Consider the following 13,119-nt stretch of genomic DNA (forward strand, 5'->3'; position numbering starts at 1 on the left):
GCTTCGTTAATTCTAGGAAATGTCTTTTTGAAGTCTGGATTGAAGTGATTTATTTTTGTTACTTCTGCATAATTTTGTTTCCGAAGAATAAATTTGGCCTCCGAGTACGAAATATTCTGAAAAGCCATTAGCTCTTTTACATTTTTATTGAATTGGTAAACTTCACAATTTTTATCATTTGCTTCGTGATTTTTGTGACATCCAGCGCATTCAAAATCTTTTTCTATGTGACACAATTCAGCGTTGTGCTCTCTAGAGCATTTTCGGCATCTTTTTTTGGCCTTACATTGCAGGCGGATATGACCATATCGCCAACAATTGTGGCACTGTATGACTTTCTGTACAAATGGACTCACTTGAAGTTTTACTGAGTATATTGATACTTTTTCAGGCAAGTAATTTCCTTTGAATAAAATTTTAACCATTTGAGATTTCAGACTATTTGTATCTTTGTTTCTTTTTTTAATACAAACTACATCAATTATTTCTATATCTGATTTTATTACTTCCTTAATTTCTGACTCATCCATTTCTTCATCCACATTGAAAATTATCCCCGCCCTAAATAATTTATGTCTAGGGATATATACTTTTATATTATTCTTGTTCAAAAGGTCTTCCCTAATTATTTTATTCGCATATTCATAATTTTTGAAAACTATTTTAATTTTGTTTTTGCCTATTTTTGAAAAATTGTCAATATTTCTACTTATTACTGGGGAAATTTTATATATTATTCTACCCAGTGCCACATTATGATAATTACCCAAATTTTGATTCATTGATTCAGCATAAACTACATATGGGCCTTCATCTAATGCACTATAGTAATTTTTCTCAATATTTAATTTTAATTCACTCTGACTCTTGTTAGAATTTTCCTCAACAACCATGTGGTTGTCATTCCTTCCATTTCCTTTTTCCGCTTCTATAACATCCGGATTACTACTATTTTCTTCTTCAATTTCCATATCATTTTTCTTCTTATTAGTTTCTTTTAAAACTTCTATATTGTTAGAACTACTACTTAATTCTTCTTCTATTACCATATCATTCCAATTCCGCTGAGGTTCATTTTTATTATTTCTTAAATTATTTTCATTGATATTTTTTGTTTCCTTTGCCTGATCATCTTTTATTCCCAGTACCATTTTTTTAATTACTCCTTCATTAATGTTACTTTTCTTCGGACTCATTTTTGATCTATTTACCTTATCCATTTTTTTGTATTCTTTTCTTGTATCTAATTTGTTAGTACTAATCTTGACACTTTTATTACCACATCTTATATCAGTATTTTTAACACTATTTACAGTATTCAAATTAACTTTTTTACCATCATTATTTTCACTCATTAAACTACTATCACTATAATCACTTCCATCGTCACTTTCATATTCCATACAATCACTATTATTAATTAAACGCACTGCATTACTAATTTTTATACCTGTCTCGACCTCTGTACTCACTGTATTATTTCTATAAACCGATAACGGAACGTCATCAGGCCCGAGTTGCCTGTGACTCACCACACTTTGTTGTTGATCTATTATTTATATCAGGTATTTTACGCAACTAGATGTGTACTCGTCGACCGCTCGACGTTGAATGAATGTGATATTATTAATACAAATATTTAATATTATTTTCATTTTCATTTTCGATTTTTTGCGATTACTATAACTTACCCTATGGTAGTCAACAAATATTTTTTAACAGCGAATGTGTAATATTAGTGCTATCTAAAATATAATAATTTAATTGTATGCAGTTTGAAATCATGTACTAATAAATCAATTTAGAAATCCTCTAAAACGACTGGTTCCTCGATTCTCCTAAAACCACCTATTTTAGGAGAATGGTTAAAATAAGCTTCATAATAATATTCATTACGAAATATTTTCGAACGTAATTCATAAATTTTGTATATCTATATAATTTAATATACCTAAAAATGCAAAAATTAATATTTTACTTTTATAAGCTTACTTTTGAAAGCTCCCAATGCATGCGGCTTCTGATCAGCTATCCACTGATATATTGGCCGCATAGTCATTTTGCCATCAGGAGCAAAGTACCACTTGACGACCAGGCCGTAAGGATTTCTCAGCTCGTAATCGCAGTCCAGGAGCACACTATCTACACCCCCATCCTGGACCACAGCAGGCACGCGGAGAGCTTTTATCCGGACTGCCGCTTGACATATATCTGAAAATTTATTTTTATTAAAATTGTGTAACTTCTTAAATTTATAAAAAAAATGGTAAAAGCTTCAGAATCCTCGTACTAATTGCGGAGAGCGTAAGTAGTTTAGTATTAATTAGACTGAAAAAACGCAATACGGATGTATACCTTGTTAAGCAGAAGTTATACCTTGGATTCATATTTAATTAGATTTGATAAAGAATTTGCATTGTACCATTATCTGATAAATGTGTAATCATTAACCGTAATTTTCTTATTCAAAGCAGCAAAATGTTTCATTGGTTTACGAATTCGGTTTAGAGGTGTTCTCGCACTCGTGATGGTGGTAATGTGAGCCATTCTGTCAGGTGCGACGTGAATTCTCTTGAAACTGATATAAATTGCCTCTACACCATGTTACCAATGGAATTGCAGACAACTAGATGGCAACATATCACACAGTAATATTATTCAAATTTGACATCAGACAATAACCCAGTGTTTCAGATCTGATGTTGACGATACAGACGAACTACTACACATATCATATACATACAACATACACACATATATATATATATATATATAAATATATATATATATATATATATTAGTATTTTTATGTTAATTTAATTATTATTTTGTTAATTTCTAGCTTTTGATCCGCAATCGTTAATAACAATTCTAAGTTCACAATAAAAAATAAGCACAATTGCCGCTGTGGTCCTAGAAATATTATATACATTTACGCATCAGAAGATAAAATAAACATAACAAATGAAAATTAATCACAATAACCAAAAAATAGTCATATTTTTACCAAAGCTCTAGATTACACTTAAAAGCTCAAAATGTTCAAACTTCGAGATGTTTTTAATTTTTTTTTCATGGCATGGCTTCGGCTTGGCATTGAGTTCTGGGACACCCTGCATGTATATATGTATTTATCATGTATGAGTGCGTATGTTATTCTGATTCTATTGTCATTCTCCTCAAGGGGTGCTAATAAGCGTTTTATGGTCACATTTTCACAGAATCGGAAATAACGGTCTATGCTTTTATCGAACGAACTGTAGAAAACGGAAGTCCGGCTTTCCTACCAAGTCCTTCATCTCGGAAAAACGGAAAACCAACTTCCGCGCTTCTTCTGCCGATTATCGCACCACAAAATGGATTCAGATATTAAGTTTTTGCATGATTTTTTCATCTTTTGTTGGGTTTCGACACATACACTCTTTTCTAATTTTATTAAGTCGAGAATGATTATTTTATCAAACAATTCTCTATTGAACATGATTTACATAAAAAATTATAGCGCTTGTTTTAATCTACTTTGAGACTTGAGACTGTAATTCGATAGTAAAAAGAAATGCACCAGCACAGACAACGCTAAACTATTACTAGTAAAATTATTAATTGGAACATGGAAACTATGTTAATTATATATATATATATATATATATAAATATATAGATGGGTATGTGTATGTGTTTGTATGTAACAATTTAAAGAAGAATTCTACTATGAAACGTTGAAAAATAATTCCTCGCATGAATGATAGACACAGGGCTTTTATTCGTTTAAAAAAATCGGACTATAAAAATACGTTTCAGCATAAACGTTTATTTCTTCATCGACAATATACATAAAATGTGCCATGGCGATATGATATATAACGAATATAAAAAAATAATATGGCACGCGTGATACGCGCGAAATTGTCGCGGTGAATTTATGAGAGCGCCGTGAAAATATATTGCTGCTGAATTACATCGCTCAAATCTTTATTGAATATTATATAATATTCAATATAAGTTTCAGCTAGGTAAGAATATGCAATAATTTATAATCAATCTCGCATCTACATGCAATTCTTGTATGATTATTGTCACAGCTCGTGATCAAATTGTGCGGCTATTGACAGAACAATTCATTTTAAATATCTTTATAGAAGTAAAGAAAATATTATATGCATATTCTATGAATTGTTATATAGTTTAATAACAGTATTATAACGTTTGAAAATATCTTGTTTTCAGAATGATTTCAAAGGTCGATCGCCCGGTACTTGGTAGATAGTGTTAAATAAATTGGTTTTCGTTTCTAGTTTCTAGTGGATTATTTTAGTAGAAAAGCAAATATTCAAAGCAAGAATTCAAAGTATAAAAATATCGATGCCAATAATTGAACGCTTTGCTCTACGAACAACTAATCTTTTACCATGGTTTTCTCTTGTGAATACTTATTGCAAACAAATTATTAAATAAAAAACTAAGTTTTTATTTTTACAATGATTAGTTTTAACTATTTTTGTAAGAATGAAACATAATTTATTTTAGCGGAACTTATTTATTTTGGTGAATTTTTCATATCACACTTTGAATTTTATTCTATATGTTGTTACTATTTTAAAAATGATACGTTTGCTAAAAATAATTAACCCGTAAGATATATTGCGATCATTGCAAAAAAAGTAGTCCATGATTTTTCAATATTCTTATGAAATATTGAAAAGGCTTAACAATGTAGAAAAAATCATTTTGGTTTACGCCGCCTAGTGAGTGATCTAGTTATTTAAACTATCATCGACAATTTGTTACGACATTTCTTATTTGAATAGAATGCATATTGGAAACTAGAACTAAGTACTAAAAAATGGAATCAAGTAAAGTTTCAATTATGAATTTTTATATTTTTAGTAGATTCGTAACTTATTTGATGTTTTATGTTTTTCTAGTTATAATATACCTGATTTTCCTGTTATTCAAGTAAAATGGAACAAATTTAGCCATTTCACACTTCCTGGTCAAGAAGTTTAAGTAGAAGTTACTTTACCTTCCCTCGTAAACACAACTTTTCTATTCCGCAGTCGAGTAGACATTACGGCGGTTTGGGGACATGATTAATGCATCATCGGGCTATAAAACACACGGCATAAAACTTATTTATGAGCACAGTTAGAACTACAAATTTTAAATTAATGTACTGTTCTAGAGAAAATGGATTAATATGTACATAATTCCACGACTTTATCATATAAAGAAGTAAAAATTCAAGCCAGTAAAATCTCGCCAAAATATTTTTATCTTGTAATCGGTCTGTGAACTTCGAATTTTCGTTGTATTTTAATAATTCATTAGGTAACTCATGAATAATAAACATCATATACTTCATTGTTGAGAACTATTATATAACAAGCAATATGTTCAGTGTAGCAGATCCTACACTAAATTAAATTAGTAAAAGGTTTAATGCTAAATCTCACATTAATATAATACTTCTTATAAATCGACCCTTACTCTCATAATAAGGGTAAACCAGGTCAAAATGGTATAATATTAAAGCAGTAAAATAAGCAATGATTAATCGCCAACAAGTATACATAAGATATTAGCACATAATTCTGTAATTAATACTAATAAGTAGTTTATTAAAGATCAATGAATATCTCTTCAGTATATTTCATTGATGTATGCATTATATTGATTGATACAAGTATTGTTGAATACTTGCTAATATTGATAATAACTTCAATTGATAAAGGTGAACTTGAAACTTTGTAATCATGCTAAAATAAATTAAATTTATTAAACATATAATAACAATATTAATTAGTAACATTATTGATTAATAATTTCATTTAATATATGATTAATAAAATCAATGAATTGTCTAATTTTTATAGTATTAGTTTAGTTTTTTTATTAATATGTTGGGTCATATTTCTGTTGATCACTGGTATTTAATGATTAAGCATTGACTTTTTATATAATAATATTTAAATATTAATTCTAAGTTTCAATTTAAAGTATGGATATTTTATCTGTCTCTTATAGATCTTTATCTGTCTTATATATTATGTTATATTATTAAAATACCCCATCGACATTTATACGAGTAACAATCCCACAGACTTAAATTTTAAGAAGCTGAAAAGTTCCAGCCTTTTCAACCGATAAAATATTATTCATATTCTTTGAGCGGAATAAAAAGGAAATGCTAATCAGTTTCATCATATTTAACTTTTTATGCCGTCATCTCATTTCGCAAGATACAAAATTTCTATAGAATAATCTGTATTCATGACGATGATACTTTGACTAGTCACAATGTCTTGACATTTTAATAAAATTAGAATGGTTTTTCGGGTACTTACAATTACAAAACGAGAACGCGGAATCGTAATATTATGGAAAAGTGAAAACTATTATGATGCATATTAGTGTCATAATATTTTATTAAAAGCAGTAACTTTACTGAAATCATTATATCCATATTAATATACAGGAGTCTGCAATGTGGTAATAAACATTAAAAACGCTATTAAACATTATAAAACTTTAACATAAAATTCGTAATATACCAAAGTAAACCCTATACGTTCGTAATATGTGGTTTTAATTAATATAAATGCGAAAACTTTTTATAACTTTTTTATGTTTTAATATTAATTGGCTCGCAACTAAAAATATTAAGATAATTTCTCAAAAACAAAACTGATGAAATATTATGTTTTCAACCAAATTATTTTAATAAAAAGAGCATGTATTTTCCTTAATAAATTCCTTTATTAGACGCATCAGACAAACGTTTCAATCACCTTCTCAAGAAATTTTTCAATGTCAATAGAATTTTCCTTTCCCAGTTTCATAAACTTTTCTAAAAACAAACTGATAAAATAATATGTTTTTCACCAAATTAAATAATTTAAAAGAACATGTATTTTCCTTAATAAATTCCAAAATTAGATGCATCAGACGTACGTTTCAATCACCTTTTCATGAAATTTTTCAATATCAATAGAATTTTCCTTTCCCACTTTCATAAACTTTCACAAAAACAAAACTGATGAAATATTATGTTTTCCACCAAATTATTTTATTAAAAAGAGCATGTATTTTCTTTAATAAATTCCTTTATTAGATGCATCAGACATAGGTTTCAATCAGCTTTTCATGAAATTTTTCAATGTCAATAGAATTTTCCTTTCCCAGTTTCATAAACTTTCTCAAAAACAAAACTGATGAAATATTATGTTTTCACCAAATTATTTTATTAAAAAGAGCATGTATTTTCCTTAATAAATTCCTTTATTAGATGCATCAGACGAACGTTTCATTTTCATGAAATTTTTCAATATCAATAGAATTTTCCTTTCCCAGTTTCATAAACTTTAGAGTAAAATAGAGACGATTACAAATGATAAAACAAAGTATTCTTGTTGGTTGGCTTGACCGGAACTTACCGCGAAACATGCGAAACTGCAAAGTTCCGGACGGTATATCTTTCTCTTCCGGATGCAGAATTGTTGCACATGAAAGTTTCACGGAATTTTTAACTGTGCAACCATAAACATGGTTTAACCTAGGTCATATATAAGTGTCGGAAAGCTTGAAAGCTCGTACATTTGCAATTATGTTACAATTTGTTTTTAAATTATAAATTTAGAAGTAGACGAGATAAATAGTGCACGTTTAATATAACTCTCGACTATATAGTTCAACAATTATAAATTTTAACTTTAATTTAGAAGTAGAAATTTTGATTGGACTTTTAAATTTCGTCAATCTATAAAACAAATATACCTATTTAAATTCAAATGCATATTGCCACTGAAGCTTAAATTGTCCAATATCCAATGTTTAATTGAACATTGGATTGAAACTTTTGTTCATCCAGCAAAGCTAATTTCTCGATCTTCTAAATTACTTTTATGAGATCTTTTATGTGATGAACTACTTTGTAACTTGGCAAAGTTAATTTTGAATTAAATGAACCAAATGAAAAATTTCTGATGATTATGTACAAAACATTGCTATCACAGAGAATACAAATCAGATTTACAAATATCAATAATTGTGATCAATATCAATAATATCAATAATAAGTGATGTTCTGAAAAAAATTACAAATTTTTATTTTGTATTTTTATTCCTTTATATGTTCAATATTAGATAATATTTAAAATATCTCAATTCATCGTCATAACTTTCTACAGTAATATTCGAAGATAAACAAATTACTAAAATAATTTCTACCCAATGCACCAATTTAATAATTTTGTATGTATAAACAAAAGCACGTGTTGTCTGATGGTAAGAGTCTGGGCATTTCAACTACAAAGTTTCGAGCTTAAATCCAGCATACAACCTGATGTCAAGCAGTTCAGTTTTTACTTGGAAACATAGACCCAAATTGACCAAGTGAAAATAGCCTTTATGGACTGCATTATATAAAAATTAGAAGTATATGAAAATACACTTAAGAATTGTTGTGATTGCACTTCAAACAATAATAATAATAAATAGCTTCTTTATTAATAAACTAGTGGAGCGCATGGCATCGTGCCTTAAGGCAAATTGCTGGAACTTCCCGTACCAAAAAAAATTTTTTTTAAAAAGATTAACATTTTTGAAAGAAAAATTTACTCTGAAAAAATTAGATTTTTGAGAAACTATAAATTTTTGACAAAAATTTATGTTTTTTAAAAAAAAAAAAAACTTTTTGAAGAAAAATTTATTTTGAAATATTTTGAAAATTCTGAACTTTTTTCCAAAGCAATCGTACTGCTTTAACTGCATAAAGACGAAATATCAGAGCGCGTAAGCGCCGCGTCGCCGTCTAACGCGTAAACATAGGTACGGAACCCATAAGAAAAAAAATTATATTTATTGTTAAAATTTATAAAAAATATCTGATACTCTGATGTGCATATGTCTAATGTTCATTTTTGACCGCCAAATGGCTCATTTTTTTACTTTTTCCTCCATATCTCCGAAGTCGTTGCACCTGCCTTTCCAAAAATTTGAACAGTTCTTCATTTAGTCAATACAAATAAAATGTTTTTTGAATTATTCAAATCGGACGATCCGTTCTCTTAAAAACTGAGTTATCGTTTTTGGCACTTTTTGTCCCGTATCTTCGGAACGGCTAGACCAGCCTTCGCCAAAAACTAATAAGCACGTCTCCTTATCAATGCGAATCGAATGTTTTTTGAGTTATTGAAATCGTTTCATCCGTGTTCCCGAAATCGTCGACGAAAATTTGTATCCGAACACACACACACGGACACGCACACACACATGCACACGCACACGCACACGCACACGCACATATACATCCATTTTTTCTAAGGTATGCCAAAATATGCAGAAACCTCTGAAACGTAAAGATTTATAAAAATTTTCATTTTCGATTTTTTTGCGATTACTATAACTTACCCTACGGGAAGTTAATTAGAAGTATATGAAAATATACTTAAGAATTGTTGTGATTGCACTTCAAACAATAATAATAATGAATAGCCCCTCTATTAATAAATGATATAGATTGTTCGTATTATTTTTCAATACCTTCTCGTATTTGCATGTTTATAATTACTTGAGAGGAGGAAACATTTTAAAGCTTCTTTATCTATTACTTCTCTGTTGCTCTCAACATAACAATATTTGGAATTTCTCAATTCACTTCGGTGACAATTTAATCTCCGAGGACTATCGGGAATCAATTTCGATGAAACAATGCGACTGTGTCGAAATCCCTCGGTAGGCCACTATTCGCACGTATAATATGTAAAATTATTGATATTTTATGCGGCGACGTATCGAATCCCATTGGCCGAAGCGCGTCGAGAGCGAAGCGCCATTAAATCTTCTGCTGACTCGTTGAAAAGCAATATGCATTAATATTAATGAAGATCTATGCTCATAGAGCGGTATCCTACGCGGACATAAAACTACGCAAATACTCTTACATTGATATATGGACGGGAGATATTAGTTATGAAATGCATCCGGGCCAGGGGCAGGAGCAGGAAATATGCGACTGTCGAGGAAATATAATCATCTATAGGGCGAGTAGCAAAAACTGACCCAGAATCAATTCAAGACGGATCTAGGAAAAATAAGTATCCAATCATCATTCCTATAAAGTGAAATTATATTATTATAATAAAAAATTACAAATAAAATTGATAGAATACTGCACGAAAATCTGGTCAAATTAATTTAAAAATTTTTACTAAATTAGACTCATCAAAAATACATATTCCGCATTATGACATTGAATAAGTAGAGAAGAACTCGATCCTAGAAGAGTAAAGCAACGAATTTCAACCCTTTTGCTACGAATGCCGACAATGTACCTACGACATCCACTCAACTACCTTTGTATATAAATGTCGTCCATGGACGGCATGTTCTGTTTCAGTCTTTGCTTCAAGATTTACCACTATGAGTTAAACACATTTTTACTGATAATGATAGAAAAATCTTGAAATAAATCGTTGTACTAATGGACACACTGTTCTGTGCATCATTATACGTGTTATCACATATAAATTATTCTTTTGTTATTCTTAAAAATTTATCTCATTTATATACAGGATCGTCTTAGTTAACATTCGGCTATTCTCGTCCTTGAGAATGTCGTCATTCTTTATTTCAACTGTGCTATCCTCTGAGAAATCGTCATCTTTCTATATTTCATGTGTCTTCAAAGCATCAATTGGAAACGCTTTATTAACTCCTGTTTGAATAATACAGGATCTAAATCAGTGATTCACAAAGTGGTCCACATATGGACCCCCAGAGGTCCATGGCAACTTTTAAGGGGTCCACGGCAGAAAAAACAAAATTTGAGGGTCTACGGCATATTTAGAAATGATTTAAACTTTAAATGTTAGAATCGATCGCGGAGCCAGCCACAAATCAATCTCGCATATCTCAGAAACTATTGAATATTCCCACTTTAAATTTTTGTCAACTATTTAGTAGTGTAGTAACAATGTGTGTCCAGTTTCATTAAAATCGAATTATGCATTTTTGAAAACATACAATCTGTTTCAATACCAGTATTGAGAGTGAAGCCAGCCACACATCAACCTCGCATATCTCAGAAACTATTGAATGACCAATATTTTGGTCACAAAAAATAAAAAGAAGAAAAATATGAATTGGGCTTCGAATTGTTTCCCCTTTTACCATATTCTCTAGATCATATACCGATCTCAGATCTCAAAAGGATGTTTGAGAAGAAACTTTTACCAAATGATGAGATGATAAAGAAACTATATTGCATAAAAAAAATTGCCAAAGAAATTGGTTTCTCTTAGTTATCCTACGGATTTATTGAGTGATGTGAAATATATCGTTTCCAGATATTTGATGGGTAGTTGTAATTTTAGTATCAAGCATTGCGAAGATTCGATTTAAACCTATACTTTTTGAGAACGCGGCACAATCCGGGCCGAAAATTGATTTTATAAAAACCCGGATCACTAGATGGAAATCCGCGACTGTTCCGGCGAAACTGGTACGTGTGGTCACTTTAATATAGGGGGTTCATAACAAAACAAAAAACAATGCAAGGGGTCCACGGCACAAACAAATTTGGGAACCTATGCTCTAAATACTCCTTTTTTATCTCTAATATCTCTCTCTTATATTATTTGTCTCTACATGTCACTATTGGTCTCTTACAATATACACTTACAATTTTAATAAACAAATAAATATAACAACAAAAATGCAAAATCTGAAGTATGTCGCCAAACTAATTCATGTATTGATGCAACTGCACCTAGAAGAATGCAAAATCTCTAATACTTGAAGTAAAAAACTGAGTTAGCGAAAATAATCTAATTAAAAATGATATAGTAATCTTGTAATAAATGGTTATATTCAGTATTTCTGATTATTTTATAATTCTGCATGTAAAACTAACTGTTTTTGGCAAATGATTTTTTGTGCAATAATTCCAGTAATATTTATCAGTTATTTAAAAATAGAATTAAAATCTTACTAAATTATTACTTTTAAAGCAACATCTACAACTACATCATGGAATTTCTCAATTCAATTCGCCGACAAATCCTGTTAATACAGCTGTAATCCCTCCAAATTCGACACTGTATCTCAAGTTTTATTGCACGAAGTATCGCAATTGTGGTAATGCCTCGTATTATGCTTTATCTTACGTATTGGCGAAAATCTTGAAACTCAAACATCAGCGAGCAAACCAAACCCCATAATGTACGTGAGTATGTTGCACTTTAGAATTTGCATAAGATTAAGTTGTCACATATGCGAACACAATTTGCAATTAGTTTGTACAAGTTACAGGGTAGTGAGTCATTTGCGTTTACTAAGATCTACTTTGCTATTGATGTCTATACTAATATTAACTGCAAAATTCACCAAAACAGAGTAAATAGAAAGATGATTGCCAATTTAATCTAGAAAACAAATGATTGGTAACTATTTCAAATACTTTTTAGAGTAAGGTGCATTTAATATAAAAGTTACTCTTAATTATTTATAGATACTTATAACCATATTTTTATCAAAATATTTGGTGAATTACACAAATTCATCATACGAAACAAAGCTCTCTATGTTATAAAATTAATTTATCATGCATGATCTAAATTTGGAATATCGTGTCTGTTAACAGCAGTGCTAATGTCAGTAAAGATTAACCTATATATCCAATGATTGCCCCTGAAGCTAAATTTGATGCTCTGCAGCTAATACCAATAACAAGAGAGCATTTATTAATTTACTAATATAACCTCTTTTCAAAATAGTATGTATCATATTTGCTTAATTATTTCACATATGGTAATTCAAAATTTATATCATGTGAAATAATTATTATGTTATTCCGTTCAATGTTAACAATATTCTGGTAAAAATTAACCATGTAAGTATTTTTGGAATTTCTAGTATACTTTAAAAATTAATAATTAATAACAAAACTGTTCGGGTAATCATCAAGCAAAATTAATCAATATTAAATAGTTTTATGAAATAATTGATATCGAGCAATGTATGAGTGAATATCATCATCAGTAAAACAAATTTTTATTTTTCCCATTTTGTACCAATCTACCAACCAGAATCAGAATTTGAGTTATTAATTATGTATGTAACA

The 13,119-nt window shown here is 29.6% G+C and overlaps 1 protein-coding gene across 1 annotated transcript in view; it reads right to left on the reverse strand.

The window, feature by feature from the left end:
• The window catches only part of LOC113383478, a 115,568-nt gene that overhangs the window by 21,048 nt on the left and 81,401 nt on the right, over positions 1-13,119 (reverse strand). Inside the window, exon 2 of the mRNA XM_026621744.1 lies at positions 1,993-2,211. Within this exon, the coding sequence (XP_026477529.1) occupies positions 1,993-2,211 (219 nt within the window). The remainder of the gene's footprint in view (positions 1-1,992; positions 2,212-13,119) is intronic.

This window comes from Ctenocephalides felis, unplaced genomic scaffold (genome assembly GCF_003426905.1).
Source record: "Ctenocephalides felis isolate EL2017-DRISC unplaced genomic scaffold, ASM342690v1 CF-g0.4_SCAFFOLD_00845, whole genome shotgun sequence".
Classification (NCBI taxonomy): Eukaryota; Metazoa; Arthropoda; class Insecta; order Siphonaptera; family Pulicidae; genus Ctenocephalides; species Ctenocephalides felis.